General features: G+C 40.2%; 1 protein-coding gene across 1 annotated transcript in view; it reads right to left on the bottom strand.

Annotated features, from left to right (window-relative positions):
- TRA2A (transformer 2 alpha homolog) overlaps window positions 1–16,946 on the bottom strand; it is a gene marked incomplete at both ends in the record, with an annotated part of 38,044 nt that overhangs the window by 10,555 nt on the left and 10,543 nt on the right. Inside the window, 4 exons of the mRNA XM_079538121.1 lie at window positions 5,172–5,239; window positions 5,964–6,071; window positions 6,597–6,712; window positions 13,518–13,706. Coding sequence (XP_079394247.1) covers window positions 5,172–5,239; window positions 5,964–6,071; window positions 6,597–6,712; window positions 13,518–13,706 — 481 coding nt within the window. The remainder of the gene's footprint in view (window positions 1–5,171; window positions 5,240–5,963; window positions 6,072–6,596; window positions 6,713–13,517; window positions 13,707–16,946) is intronic.

Below are 16,946 nucleotides of genomic sequence, written 5' to 3'. Positions count from 1 at the left end.
CCACCAGGAAGAAGCTGGTAGCTTTACTGTTCAGCCCCCCACACACAAGGAAAGGCTTTCAAGTATGCAGTGCAGGTTATAACCCGATTTCTTTGCTTCTTTATCTCTCTTCTGGTCAACAACAGAGCATTCAGGGATCTGCCACTGTGCAAGGCAGGCAGAGAAAAGTAGATGAGAGCAGGGGTATGGAGCAGCTGCCCCAGCCTGGGCTTGGGGTGGCAGCCAGGGAGGTCAGCATTCTGCTAATGAGAGGCTTTATTACACATAATTAACCTTCCTCTAAGGAGAATGGATTGCTCTGAAGGTACAAGAACTGTTAGAGGTTTCTGTGCCTACAGAATTACACAAAGAGTTCAGCTGAGCTGAGATGCATCTGAGTGGGTTTCCTTGTTTATTTGTCTGTCTGTCTGGGGAGGGGGGGGGCTTTTATTTTATTTTATTCGTGTTTTTGATGACCAACTTCTGAACATTTGCTGCACTACAATCCGAATCAGAAATCCAAATCAGATCCTCAGCCAGGAGGGACTCGGCTGTATAGTGACCATGGGATTTCACATCTGGGATTTCTCACAATGAAGCACATTAGCTTTCTCAAGATTTTGCTTCTCTCCACCTGCCCCCAGCACTGCACCAAACCCAGAGGGAGGGAAAAACTGACACTGCGAGCCAGGAGCAGAAGAAAAATGGGAGTACTAGGAAAGCACAAGAAGAGGTGAAATGTTACAAGCAGGAGATAGGAGCTGCTGACAAAGTTCTTCATTCTGTTGCCGTTCTGCTACAATCCAGATCATGCCAACATATTCCACTGTGTGTGAGATCGCCATCAAAGTAGCTGAATTTTTTCTACTGAAAATATTTTGTGCATTTGATGGGAATTAGATGCTTTATATTACTTACATTCATAAGGATCTTGAATCACATATCACCAATCATGTTTCAGTCAACAACAGCCAGGAGCTTTTTCTTCCTACATGAACGACTGCTGAGAGCTGAGTGTCCATTGCCACAGACCCTATGGAAGAGGGCTGAGCTATTGCAAATTATTAGAAACTGACTGCATAGAGGGTACAAGTATTAGTTATCTTTAGCTGTCCTTCAAGTCTTCTGTATCTTCTCATTTCCACCAGAAGACAGAGGGGGCCAGCTGACAGATATTGTAGTACAGTAAATAAGCATCTCATTTTCATTACCCTGGTTCATTACCATCATGCTGAGAATGTGAGCAAACGTGGAGCAGTACAACAGATGGGTCCAAACAGCCCGTGGTTCCTCCACATGGAGATCTGCAAGACTGCTCTCTAGTAGCACCGACGCATTGCTCTACCCCATCGAGTTTATAGGTGCATGTATTTTGTTTTTTTCCTTTTAAAATAAAGACCCACAGAAGCTCCACCCAGTAACTGTGATGCATCTCTGTGCAACTTGAGGAATGCTGTCAGTGCCTCCCCTTGGGGTACATCTTGAAAGCCAAAGCCACCGAAGCAGCTTGGAAGGCTATCACATGCCTAGCAATGCTTATTTGTAACAGCATATTCCATGCAATAAGGGAGCAGGTTTGCAAGAGAAAAAAATCAGCCTGGAAGATTTGACAGATCACAAACTACTGGATTTGAGCTTTTCAGAGAACGTGCATCCCAGTCCTGTAAGGGTGAGACTGTGGTCACAGGCAGGATGTGAGGAGCATTTACAGTCAGGATTGCTTTCTTCTGTGACAACTCACCACTCACACAGGAAGCACTGCAAGCCTTTTCTCACTTAGGGAAACTTCTATTTCCATAGCAGCCACCCATTTTTTCCAAGAACTGATTTAAATACAGGTATCCTATCTTAGTTAATCACCTTTAGTGTTCAGCCAAATACGTTAATGGTTAATTTGAATATGAAAAGGTGTCTGCTATTAGACATCAATGATGCCACAAGGGCTGTCATTTTGTGTAAGGTGATCTCTCTCCTCATCATGTCCTTCAACAGCAGCGACTTACAGCTCTCTCTAAGGCACGTAGAGCTGTGATTTCTTTAAAACAAACACGTAACATCTTTTATCCACAGCTCCTATCTAAAGTAGAGAAGAAAAATGATTAAGCTTATTTGCTCCGGTTTAATGATACTTCTGACACAAGCTGAAGGAGTGTGATGATGGCATTCCCACACTGTCTACGCATAGTACTGATCTACTTGTGGGAAACAGTGCTTTCCACCTAGACTGGATGCAGGTGCTGTACTTCCAGCTCTGTACAGCACAAACATGATGAAACACGATACAAACTGATGAAACTAGCACTCCTTCACCCAGGAGCCAAACATAAATAGCATGGGAGATGTCTGGATATTGGAGACAGTGTGGCTTGAAAACATTGCACTCTCCATCACACTTCTATTTAGAAGAGAAAGATGCTGACCACGTGCACAAGGAGTTTGGCCACATCATTCACCCAACTTCTACCATAGGAAGCAATACAGACTGCTTGTGCCAGATTGTGGCATTGAGAGGTCCTGTAAGCCCCTGAGAACTGCAGCAGCTCCACAGAAGGCAGCTGGGTAAGAGCTGGAGCCTCTTCCACAGGAGGAAAATTGTGCAGAGCTGTAATGACATGGTTTATTCACTCAGCTCGTGCTTGTCCCTATCTACTAAGAATGTATCAAGGAAAGGGTAAGCATATGTAACTACTGTTCCTTACTGAAGCTGTGCAACAGAAGGTGCTTCTCCCACAAAGCATTACTCAGTAGACTAGGTCACAACTGCTTGGTCAGTACTGCAGGACAGAACCTTCCATGTTGTCAAGCATAAATGACATCAAATGATAGGCTTAATAAACTTCACTTTATGCACATACCTTAGCTTTGCACATGCAAACTCAGAAGTTATTTTGACCAAATACGTAAAGCAGCGTTTCTCTTAACGGCTGCCATCAGTTGCAGGCTTTCTGGTACAGCCTTGGGCTGGCCTGCACAGCAGCTGTTGGGAGCATTATCTTGCACTCTATATGCTAAACTTTCAATTAGAGCTACAGAAGAACCAAGGTGAACCACTGGGTTTTTCTTTAGTCAGTACTTATTTAAATCCCATGGCAAAATCCATCTTTCTGGGTACTAGCACAAAGCAACATCTCCGAGTTTTGTTACATAGGTTATACTTATTTCCACTTAATATACTTAATTCTACTTTGTTGCAAAACTTCTGTGTACCATCAGAGCCCTAGAACTCAAACCTGGCAAGAGGAAGTACTTCCTGTGCAATCAGCTGTCTTTCAAGGCTCTGCACACACTGCCTCACCAGGCTGCTTTCTTTCATAAACACTACCAGCACTATCAGTCAGATAAATGGCGCTCCTAAATCCATTGAACACCGACCCTGAAGAAAAGTTCTCCTCTGGGAGAACACAGGCTCATTTTATTGAGAACTTTCAATTGCAATTTAGGGATAAGCCGTAACAGATAAACACTGAGCAGCAGCAGAAGATACACATTTCTCCATGTGTGTTCTATCAAATCTTTTAAAAATATGTGGGTGTCTGTTTCTTTTAATTACTCGTAAATAGTTCCTGGCACTGACACTCAGAAATAGTTACAATTGCTTCATACGCTTACCCTTAAAATTATGAGAAATGTTTTTGGTGGCATTCTGTGACAATCAGGATGCGATGCTTCTTGCTAAAAGAGCTTGATAGTTCCACTGCTTTTGCTGTGCCAACACCAACACTGAGCCAGCTGCATGGCAAGTTATTTCAGGGGGCACAACTTGCCAGAAACCCAAACAAAGTTAATAGTGTTTCCTCTCCTTAAACCATCTCACCATGATTCCACCAAGTGCCAAAACTGCTGGGGACAACCCGGACTGCCCACTCTGCTTAGCCATCTCACACCATTGCGTGCCAGTTCTCAGGGAAGGCAAAGTCCCCAGGCAAATTGATAAATGCCGACTTTACTAACCATTCAGCAGTATCGCGTCCTGCTTAACCTGTCTACCAAGGTGATGGGAGACGCACAGCAGACAGCAAGAAAGCACATCTCAGTGGAATTTACTTTTATTGAAAGGAAAGAAAAGTTTACATGTAGTTACAGGTTTTCCATCCATGCTTTCAAAAGGACTGGAAACAAAACTTCATCATTATTGCAATACCAAAAGTCTGGGGTTTTGTTTGTTGTTAAGTGAACAGCAAATTATATAACTAATTGCTATGTTCAATAAATAGTTGTTTTCTCCTGCACTTATTAAGGGGAAATATTTAACCAAGCACAATAAAAAAAAAATCCCAGGAGTTCTATGGTTTTAACTCCAAATATTTTCCACTGTTCAGCTATCCAGAAATTTATCTATAAAACGCAGCCTTAATTTTCAGTGTACAAGGATGTTTTCCAAGTCAGCCAAATACCCATTTTTTTCTCTAGCTCAAATATTCTACACTCAAAGCAACTACCTGACCAAAAAACAAAACAAAACAAAAAAAAAAAAAAACAACCAAAATCCTCTGGTTCATCACTACCTAAATAAATTTGTCTTTACAGTAAAGGCTCAAAGTCGTTACTTGTTTATCAAAGTAAAATGTTTGCCTTTTAACAGAAGGATCAACGAGTTACTTGGAAATGCAGGTTTATATCAAAGTATCTGAGTGTGTGCATTACGTATGACATGCAAGCTTTAAAAATATCACTGCTCTCTTGATTAGCCAGGAGTCCAATTGTTTTAAAAACAAAATAGGAATGACTTCCAAAATGTATCAACACTTTGGGTTTTCTATTTAACTTTGCTTAAGATGTTATACTACACAAAAACTACAATTACAATATTTAAGAGTATTACATAAGGAGGGATGGAAAACAGGAATACTTCAACGGAAGATATGTATATTCTAAATGAACCCAAGTTTTCTAAAATAGCTGGATGGAGGTCAAGGAAGGGAGGGGGAAAGGAGGGAAAACAGTAGGGAAGCTAAGATCTAAACTTTTTATTTAAAAATCAAGTCCTCAGCTGTTCGTTCTTCTGATCTTCAGTAGCGCCCTGGAAAGAAACAAAAGACAACATTGTTACTATGAACCAAGAGCACACACAGACTCCAGCACTGCAGCACCCAGGCTTTTTTGCTTTCAAGTTCAGAACTCTCACTGACCAGTTAGTACTGTAACAAGTGTCACACCAGCCCGATTCTATTTATTCATTCATGTTTACTTACTTGGACTATAGGAACGGGATCTTGACCGTGACCGGTACCTGCTATAGTAAGGCGATGGTGATCGTCTCCTTTAAAGGAAATTAAAAAGAAAGCAAACAATCATAATGAAAGAGGCCTCATTCACATTACTTCTACAGAATATTATCATTTCCTTAGCACTGAAAACCTTGGCCTGCATGAATGACTCCTGCTTGATCTGGCTGTGGCTTACAGTTATTTAACAAATGCTTTTGTATTTCTCTATCTGATGTGTTTAAAACCTGATGTATCTCTACAGCACATTTAATAAACTCTCACTAGCTCTGTAAACACCTAAGTGCTTTTACAGATGCCTACCATTCTTGTTGTACAACATTCTCTGAAACTAGATAACTTTCAGAATGGTCAGATAGCTGTGAAATGTCAAGCATTAAAAACCCCATCTACAAATAACTCCTTCTTCAGCAGCACTGTTTGTCAGCTGTTCCTGGCTCTATATACAGTACGGAAAAGAAGAGTTCCCTTTTATTCCTGTCTGCTACAGTTGGAGGGTATACGTTCTACACCTTCTCCAGCTAGCAAAATTAACCTCTCACACAACCCATTAACAAGTAACTGCACTACAGAAACACTGAAGATTACAAGCACTTCAATCTTGTATTACAAAATCTACTGTAAGGCAGCTCTCAACAAAGCAAGCACACATGAGGAATCTTGGTACAAATGGAGTAACATTTCTACCATCTAAAACTGAGAAATTTGTTTTCTTCCAACTTTTTTTTTTTTTTTCCCAGAAATACGACCATTACTTACCTGTATCTGTAGTCATATTCTTCGTATCTGTCATATCCTCTGTCATACCCCCTGTCATAGTAAGAGTCACGGCGTCGACCTGCTCCACCACCACCACCTCCTCCACTGCTGTTAGGAAAAAATAAGAAGGAATTCAGATTATAGTCTCATCAAATTAAATCATTCAAAAACATTTTTGAGTGTTGTAAATCACACACTGAAGACTGAGCCCTTAAACAATCTAATAATTAAGCACGTAAACACCTTCCAAACAAATAACCCTTAAGACCTACTCCCCTCCCAAAAAAGGCAAAATATCATCAAGACTTTCAGCCTAGATCTCATTAGAATTGAAGGCACATAGGCACCCTGGTATTTCATAAAGCTAAGGGTGCGTTAGCTGACTGTGCTGGATGAAATTTAAAAAAAAAAATAACACACTTTTTTTTAGATAAAAAAAAACAAGAAACCACAGAAGGACTTAAATCTGAATCGCAGTAACACACTTTACATTAATACCTTTGTGCAGAAAAACGTTTAATTCTAAAATGTAAAAATAAAATAGGCAGTCTGCAGCACAGTTTCCTCAACCAGACTTCAGTCTTCCCATTTAAATCAATTTTAGTCCCACCACAGGAAATGAGGACTCCTTACTGCGTTGGCCTGCCCATGTAGATGCCTGGGGTGGGTGTATGCGCTCTCTTGGTGATGGAGTAATCCACCCGAATCCTCCTGCCATCCAGCTCCATTCCGTTTGCATGCTCCATTGCCTGCGGGAAAGAGAAGGAATGAGGACATGAAACCTTCGACCTCCTATGGAAAGCTAGGCACAAACCACACTGATTTCTGCCAGACCCAGACCAACAAGCCCCAAGCCGGCTCCACTTAGGCTGGCTACTAGTGCCCCATTGTGGTGGCTCGGCCCCAGCCCCCGGCCCGCTCGCCGGCAGCGCTTTCAGGGCTGCATCGAGGCGCCGAGTGCCGTGGCAGGCAATCAATCCCTTTTTAAGAAAGCACAGGACCATCCACTAGCACAATCGCTTCCCTTGTAGTAGACTTTGCCTTCTACCCATCAAAAAGGTAAACAAAGTCAAAACGGCTTTTCCTGAAAACCACATCTTTCCTACCATCGGCTCCGACCCAGAGGGGATGGGCGGATTCAAAGGCTGTGCAAAACAGTGGCTTCCTGTAGGGTGCATATGGCCGGATTACTGCTAGTCGGCTGCCATTTCATGCTCTCCCAGCCTCCTGCCATCTCCCTTACAAGGACCTACTCCAGCTTAGTAAAATGGCGGGTTCAGCCTACATGGATACCTAATTACAACCTTCCTCCCCACCCGCTCTCACAATAGCGGCCAGCCAAAGCCATACGCACAGGGGGCTGCGCCTGAGAAGCCCGCGCCTTCAGAGCTGCTCACAGCCGTGCACGCGCTCACTGGGGGTCCTACCCCGCTCCTTTCAGCTTTGAATCAATACAACGGCCTTTCGCAAACCCAAATCATGCAAGCAGTTTTTCCAAAGGACCACAGCAAACTTATGAGAATTATACACAGGGAATGCTACCTTGAAAAAAATAATTTCACAAATAACTGATGGTGGATTTAATCGTTACTAAAATTTTCAAAGGACATTTTTGGTGTTTGCACCTTCCATCTACCACTGCCCTAAGATCTCCAAAATACTACTTTACAAGGCAGCTTGTCCTATATGTAGTATTTTCATTTTTGGGACAGATATATCTTACAATCTTGAGTTTAACTCAAGACTTTTTTATATTATTTACCTGAGACACAATTCACACCCCCAGCAAATGAACACGCCTCTGAGCAGAGCAGCTTTTCCCTTTTTCTAAAACCAAAAAAGAGTATAACAGCTGCTCAGAAATTCACTTCTTACCAGTTCCGTAACAGGAACCCTGCTGAATTCACATCTAACCTACGTAGAGGAGGAAACAAAACTAATACCCACATGAGTTCACTTTGTGGCTCCAAACTGGAAGCGACTGAGCTATCTATCACTAGCCTATTTATCCACACTGATTGTGCTTTAAGAGCTCTGTTCATATCTGTGCTATATCGCCACCTAGTGACGCCTGTTCCTACACAGCAACATCACACCTAGGCTAACTGCTCGGCTGAGCCAGACCATGGCACATCTCAACATACACTACTATTTTTTCTGAACAAAGCATGTTCATTAACTTCAGCTTCCCAGCCCTTAATTTTTTAGATCTTGCTGCACAAGGATGAAATTAAAATAATTCTGTGCACGCATACTGTGAGTTATTACAAATCCAAAACAATGCTGCAAACAAGCTGGTGGAAATGCTAACTTTTATGATTAAAAGCATCTTTCTGGAAGTTTGGCAATACACAACGCATCCTAAAAAGAAAGGAATTTCCTGCTTCGTGGCACTTTCATGTCCGATCCGCAACATGCGGTGAGCTGACAGACAGCCACCTGAAACCCAGACCATTTGGCACTAATTTCATTTAGAACAAATGAAACAACAGAAGAACAAACACTTCTTAGAGGAAAAAAAAAAACCAACAGTTCTTTGACATAGGGAGCGGTACAGAGAAGAGCAAGATAACAGCAAGACAGCCAACAAGTTACTTTCGATAACAAAATCTGATGGTTCATCTTCAAAGTACTGAGATGCATTACATTTCAACAGATGATGACTAGCTGATAGTTCCAGTCTGCACAGAACACAGAAGCCTCAGTCACAATATCTGATGTCTTTCTCAATGGTAAAACTTCCACTGTATTTGCTTTTAACAGCTGTTAGCAATAACTGATAACTATAAAGTTTAAGTTAGCCAAAATGTTAATAGATACATAGGCACGTGAAGCCTTCCACGGTTATCTTCATCCTCAAGCTGCAAGAGAGCAACAATACTGATACCACCACTCAGTTCAGTCCCTCACAACTGCAGCTTGCACACCTTAACGCCCCGAAGCCAAGCACTAACTAGCTAATGAGTGCGGCGCTTCCACCAGTATTTTAAAACCACCTCAGACATGCGGCACCACATGTTTCTTTTGAACACAGACTGGAATCATAAATGTGACTGACAATTACTCACATTTTCATTTTCTCCTTGAACTAAGAGCACCTTATAACCAAATCTGGGATTTTACAGTTTTGTTAGAGTAGCTGTTTCATTCCGAACAAATCTCTGCTCGCTTCTCCTGCTGCTTTTGTACGTGCACAAACGCTAAGAGCATCTGGATGTCCAAGTGAAAAGACATTGCACACTTGGGCCAACAATTAAGAAGCATTCTCAAATGCTGTCTAGAAATCGGAAGTATATTTTTCAGATCATCAAATAAAAATGCTGAAGAAAAAAAAAATCATATTATATTGGGATTTAGAGGCTTATAATACCCTCTCAGGAGCCTTTAACTGACAAATCTATTTTTATTCCACAGCCTGGGTTTTCTTCCAAATATCTGAGCGCTGTTAAAAGACTGGCACAGCTTTTGCAAGAGGACAGTAAGCAAGCAAGCAGCCGGGATTCACATGAACATACACTAGCAGCTTTGGCTGCAAAACGCAGACTGACGTCATACACCACATTCTGTACCTGTACACGGAGGGTCAGAAACAGAATAAGACTTGGCAATGACACAGGTAGGAACTCAATCTCAGATTACAGTTTTAAACCTAGAACAATGTACCCTTAACAATAAAGGTCTTTTGAATTAGTACTGGTAAGGCGTTAATTAGTCAAGATGAGCAGTTCCCTAACTACTGGGTCAGACCTCCATCGGCTACAAACAGAAAACTTTAAATTCAACAGATTTCAACTCATCCAATATGTATTACATTACTTGGCATTTTGTAAACGTCCAAGTGCCTACAGAAAGTAGTCTGAATATATTTAAATAGCCAAACACAAACAATTTGTTACAACTCATTTTATAAGAAATCTACTTTGAGGATCTAAACATCTTATTTTCTTTATGAACCCAAATCCTTCCTATGTCGTACTTAGCATCAACAGTAATAAGATCACCTCTACTGAATTGCAGGTGAAGCGTGGGATGAACAGACATCATTGCTGCTTTTTGTTTTTAAATATAATCAAAATACTGGTAATTACTTCCCTCCCCCCCCCAGTTTCTGAGCTTTAACATCTATTGATTACATGGATTCTTTTTAAAGCAAACCTTAGAGCTGTAGAGTAAAGACAAACAAGATTTTAGAGAATCAGAATGAGTAACTGGGTATGCTTCTCTAACTATTAGCAATGGTCTCCAGAAGCCTGTAATTCCAGGCTTACCCAATTTCAATTCCAAACACGGGAGACATTCTCATGCTCTTTTCTGGTTTACCAAGAGTCCTCTTGATGCTGAAAACATCACTTAAGGCAGTGGGAGAAGTTTTGATCAGTAACAACTCTGCCTGCACCACAGAATGTCTTGCACAAATGAACAAAGAAACACACAAAAACTTGGAAATATTACAGTCTTAGGCAACAAATTTTGTCAGAGGTTCAGTTGTCTGTGTCAGGGTCGTCTTAATTGTCAATATACACTACTTCAGAAAAGCGTTCTGAAATATGGTCAAAACTGTAAATAGCATGTAAGTAGCATGAGAAACTGAATATTCCGTACTGCCAACAGCTGTTGTAGTTAATGCTTCACAGATGAGTTCCTTGTACAGACACAGCATTCACAGTAGTCTCAGTTTTAACAACTACTGGTTGATTGTGTGACAAGTGACTGAAAAGCCGGAATGAAATCCCTAGTAAATGTAGAACCACCTCCGTACAACTCCAAGCCTTTTACTTGTGATCCTGTTATTACTGACCCCAACACAATCCATCTGCCTCAAAAGGTGGTTGTTTTTTTTTCCCATTCTACTACACAGCTTGCAACACAGTGTATATTTCTTCTGTAAGAGGATGAAACAAAAATCCTAAACTACTAACATGGTGGACACGTGAATAACTCAGCTAAAACAATGCAGAACTGTTCAGTGCTAGTGTTGCAAAACAAAGTATGTCAGTCTTCAGAAAGAGGTCTTCCACAGAAGATAACAAGTCTGGCTCTTCACACAGCAATGCTGTACTCCTCATGTGTGGCTCTGAAGTCTTAGCAGAAGGATGATAAGTTCAGACAAGACCTTGCAACACACAGGGCAAAAACAACACCAAATACTACTTCTCTTGCTTTCAAGAAACCAAAATGTAATTTCATAAAAAAGCATGACACAGTTACGCTTCCACCAGCTCAATATCTGAGGTGATTTTGAAGGAAGTTTACTAGTGTCAGCAAAGATCCCAGCAGGATTTCACCTGCAAGAGAACCCATGCAATACCACAGCTGACCAAACTGCAAAGTTTAAAGACAACTACTGACAACTCTTTGGGTGTCCTATCTGAAATCAACACTGTTTCAAAGCACACCAACTAAAAGGCTTTCTCGAGCACCCCTCTGGGAAGGGTAGAAGATGAGGTGAAATCTCAGTGATTACCCCCTCTTGCCAGGGTTTTTCTACACCTATTTAATCCATCTATGACTGCTTTAAAAAGACAGGAGTTCCACTTCACTTCTTACCTGGAGTTTTACACTGCCTTAACTCAGAGGCTTGGTTTATTTTATTGTTTCTTTAAGGAGGAAACATATTTGCATGAAACAGAAGCAGCTCAAGTAACATTACTTTTAGCATACCCAGCTTTTCAAATCTGACCCATCTTCCCCAAGGATTTATATCACTCCTCTTAGTCCTCCTCCAGGGCCTGTCAGTTTCACGCCTATAGCTATATCCTGTTTTCCTACTTCAAATCTGCCTTCATGGTCTGTGAAATTAAGTCAAATGAAGCCATCTTTTCTCCCCAGTGAGCTGATGTGGGGAGGAGGAGGGATGAAAAAAGTCCCACCACTTGGAACAAAGCGGAGATGGGAAACATTTGTTTATATTGCCATCTAGTTTAGTTCCTTCTTACAGTGCTCATCTTTATTACAACATTTTTGCTTCTGCATGTAATATCCCATTTTTTTGCTCTGCATTCCAATTTTGTACCTTCTGCCAAAGCAGCTTCATACTAAACAAATTACTTCATGGTATTTACACGGAACATTTTAAAAAATGTATGATGTCATGCATGACCATTGCCAATGACAACTAGAAAAAAAGTACTTCTAAAGACATGAAGTTTTAAAACAGACAAAACCAGCACATGAATGCCACAAAACAACATGCAAGTGTTTTGGATACTGACTGCACTACAGAACAGTCATAGTTTCAGAATCCTACCAGTCTGCAAAGAAACACAAGACTAAGAAGTAGAACCAAAGAGACCACTAAATATGAACAGACAACAATCCAGCCCATTAACTCCTCTCTTAACCTTTCAAGGTGATACTGGGGAAACAAAGGGAAGCTGAAGGAAGCTTCCAGCTTTTTTTACTTGCTCCTCTCCTATAACCTACAACAATCATACACATAGAACTTCTATCCTTGTCATAAACTGGCTCTCTGTAAGTCTTGTTTCATCACCTTCTACAGCTGCTTGCTCTATCACAATTGCTTGTAGAATCATACCAGAAATGAGTTAAAGTTCAAAAATGCATCTAGCCGAACTAAGTTATTCATGACTTTCAGTACCATAATTCCCATCAGCAGTTTTCATTTTTAAGTTACTGACAGTAGGTCCACAGCTGTCATCCTCCCACCCTGCAGCGCTAAGTGAGAGAAGTCATACCCAAACATCATGAATACGAATACTTTTACCTGGTGAAAACAGAATCAAACAGCTTATCTGAAACATCTGCCCATGACTGTTTAATGCACAAACGTGTTAAGTCCGTCCATAAGAAAGAAAAGATATCCCCATGAGGAAGGTATGACATTCAAGTGCACTGTTACTAAAAAGGAGTGTATGATAAAATACCTTGGGTAACTGAAAGACAGGCACTTCTTTATTTTGTCAGAACAAACAGAATACATCTATTTAACAGCAAACTCATGAAATCTTAGTAAATTAGTAAGGCTTGCTGCACCCTTACACAGGTAAAAAAAAACAAACGAATGTAGTGAACCATAATACAGACTGCAGTTCAGATTCTTTGATTGCTTCCTTACACATCAATTACACTAATGGACACTTAGTCCAGACACACACAGCTATTTTCTAACTAGCCACTAACTCAAGACAAAAACACTCTCAAATGCACAACACACTTCAAAAGAGAATGGTGAAGTATTCAGAATTTTGATACAGAAAGTTGTTTTCAAGAGTTAGTTTTCAAAAAATTTGAAAAATCCTATGACTCTTCTGTGCCTGTCTGAAGATTTTCATCTTGAAGTAACAGATTAAGAAATCAAATTGCCACTTTTGTTAGTGATTCAATACAAACAACAGTCAGCCTCAAACTTCACTTGAGCATCTGAACATCAAACTGGTGTTGTTAATCTGTTTAGAAGTGCCACACAGTTTGAAGAAAGCATCTGAAATGAATCTCAGAGAACTTTTGTAGTGAACACACGCAACTTTTTACAAAGATACTTGTGAAGACAATACACAAACAGTATGCTGATTCAGTAGTAAATGTTGAATTTACCTCTTTAGAATCATCAATTCTCTCAAAATAAACAAAAGCAAATCCTCTCGATCGTCCAGTCCGTTGGTCATAAACAACATTGACACCAGTCAAAGGTCCATAACGAGAGAAGACTTCACGCAAATCTCTCTCAGTGGTGTATAAACTGAGTCCAAACACTCCAAGACATGTATTTGGATCTGGATTAGCCTGGTAAGATAAGAGGTTAACACCAGTTAAGTTAATAAAAAACAAGTCATGCATTTACACGCATACATTTCTCAACGTTTTATGAAGAAAGTTAAGTATAGCTCATTACACATTTTAATACTTCAAGAGTTAACATTCCAATCTTAAGATACTTTCAAAATGTAACTAATTTCCTGACATTTATTTTAGAAAAAACAAGGGTAAATTTCTCAAGTTTCTGAAGTGTGCCATCAGTACCACACGAGGTATTACAACTACAAAAAAGAGGCAGCAAACAGGAAACTGTTTTACTAATATTTTTCACTTGAATCATCAACAAGATGCAGTCAGGATATTTAAGGGTGCTAAAAACGGGCCAGTCATCCCAAAGTCCCTCCCATCTTTAACATTCCCACACGGTCACCAATGATGCCAAATTGCCAAATGTTGGACGCTGCCTCTATTTTCATACAATAAATACACTTGAGCTTGTCAGCACGAACAGCTGAACTTTAACTCACCTTTTACCAGAACTGGGTACTTCCTTCCCACCTCAACACTTCCCCTTCAGATATAGTGAAGGTTAGTATTTAAATTGAAAATTTTCTCTCTGCCCCATAAAACTGGATCAAAATCACCAACTTAACTACACAGAAACAAATACTAGTTCTACCAAACTAATTCAGAAGCATGTGCACTCGTTTAGAACAAGACTCTAGACTCCTTTAACATGATGCAAGAAATTGAACTATTTGTATACTTCAACTAAAGTAAGTCAAACATGGAATTGTACAATTGCTCAAGGTAATGCAATTCATTTTTTTATTAGGTTCAAAGTTTCCCTACTTGCCTCAAGAGTTAAGCCACCCCCTAAGGGGCTACCTTTATCAACATAAGTGGAGTGTTTTTTGTTAGCTTTTTTCCTTCCCAGTTAAGTTCCTGACACCTGCTATGCTAGAATACTCCAAAATAACAGCAACAGGCACAGGGATTTCATTTTTTCCTGCTGAAATACTAATGGGAAGTTAACAGCTGAAATTTCTGTTTCAGTTTCAGATTTTCAGAGCCACTGGTGCACAGTAATATGCCTCGGAGCTTCCTCTTCATTGTGACTTGAAGAATGAAGAGGCCTTGCTCTTCTCACATGCTCTTTTATGAACTCTACTCTGTAGTTCTGGATACCAAGATGACAGTTTTAGACGACAATTTTGAAGTAAAGCCTTCAATTTCAAAACTTCCATAACAAAGGAAATTTCTGCTTTAAAGCACAGACAGGAAGCAAGTTGAGACTAAAGGCTGAGCCAAGGTATTCCATGGTCTTTACCTGAAATCTAAACTTAAAAAAATAACTAAACCAAAATTTTGGAGCACGCACATAAGTACCTGGGTTTTAAACTGCAACATGCAGATTTTGAAATAAAGAGCTCTGGGAGTCAGCATGCAAAACATAAAGACAAACACGCCTATGACCTGTATGCTCCAAGTTTACTCTACAAGGCTCTGCTTAAGGCTTAAACTCCTTTTCTGGAGAACCATAGCATTAGTTCACTAGCTGTGACTGAGATAAGCACAACTTTATATGCAGGAGGTAAAAAGCATCTGGATAGTATTTTTCCATGTAGAAAATAGGGGCATCATACACAGTTATTTTCACAAGCATTTTGAAGAACATTACAAGCTCTGCTCACCTGCTTTCATCTAAGCATGTTCAACTAGCCCATCAGTTTCTTCTATCAGGAGATCTGCAACCTAGCTTAGCTCTTGTTGCAAGAATCCAGATTTAACTCAACTCTCTTTTAAAAGGATTCTCCCTCACCATAAAGAGAAAAGACTGAACAGAGAAAAAATTATCACACACAAAGTTCAGTAAACAAACCGTATTCCAAGCCACTCACTATTAAGAGCGGAGCATAGGTTCAGCCAAAGGCTTCTCATCAAGGAAGAGGTCTGGATGAGGCAGCAGCTAAGCATCTCCTGAGCACTGCGACAGTACAACTCTCACTTTTCTTAAACAGGAACACGCTTCCCCCCCAAAAAACCCACAGCTGACAAACTCTCCTCATCTTCTACCAAGACACAGAAGAGGGATGAAGAATGTGATTTACCTACACTCCCATCCTACCTTTCCTTATTTTTGCAATGCTACATTTCAAATTGGTGTGGATTTTTCCACTTTCAGAGTTTGTGTTCAGGAGCCCATTGTAAAAAATAGTGGACAAAAATTCTTGCCTATTTGCTTTTTCCATTTGCCAAATTTCCAGCTTTTAGAACATGAACTTCATACAACTCCTCATCACATTAAATGGCACAACAAAAACTGGCAGTCTGCCACTTTGAAGTTTCAATTAGAGAGGTTTACATTTCTTTTTTATTCTTCTTCATTTAAGGCTATTTAATAATTCAGTGGCATTAGCATCCACTGACACACAAGTGCAGTGAGACCTCACAGTCTTTTAAATCATTGTGTAGACAAGTCCCTGCACACGGTGCTCCTCAGTATTGCTCTCTTATGCATCCCCACTCAAAATTAAACCTAATTACCTTTTCTGAGACAAGAGAATCAGTCTGTGCAACCTAAGCAACAAGAGATAGTTACATCATCCATCACTAGATGGATTTCAGTGGTGGAGGACAAAAAGACAGCTTTAATATCAAGTTTTTGTACTGCCTCCACAGACCCAGGTCAGCAGAAGTGGCAAAACTGTCACCAATTTCTCTGGTGTCTGTAGGACCTCGCATTTAGAGAATTCAAATCTGGTTTATTTTGTTTTGACATTACTAGAACTATTGTTCAGAATTAATGTGGAATTCATTTTGAAAAGGAGTTTCATGTTTCACAGTCACTGAGTCATTTCCAAGAAAAAAAAACTCCCAGAATTTATTCAGAGCAAAACATCCTAGTATTTCTAAAAGTAATAAAGTAGATTCGTCTTTCACCAGGAAATCTGCTCTGCCTTTTGAAGTTCAGTTATTCCTTCCAATTTTTCAAGACATTAGACTCATATTTACTACATCGTGATTAAACACCAGCAACAATTCACAAACAGCTTAACTACAAATGCTGCTTCACAGCAGCTTAAGACACTGCACATTAACTAGCACTGGTGTAGTCTTGCTGTCTCCACATTTCTCTCTCACATCGGTATTATCTGGTCCTAGTGAGCTTCACCATAAGCAGAACTAATTCATAAATACATTCAGAAAAACTAAACTACATCAAAGCTGAAAGTATCACAGCCCTCACCAAGGAAGAAGTGTGCA

The sequence above is a fragment of the Tetrao urogallus genome (genome assembly GCF_951394365.1).
Source record: "Tetrao urogallus genome assembly, chromosome: 7".
NCBI lineage: Eukaryota > Metazoa > Chordata > Aves > Galliformes > Phasianidae > Tetrao > Tetrao urogallus.
Note: the sequence above shows the minus strand (reverse complement) of the source record. Positions and strands in the feature narration are given on the sequence as shown.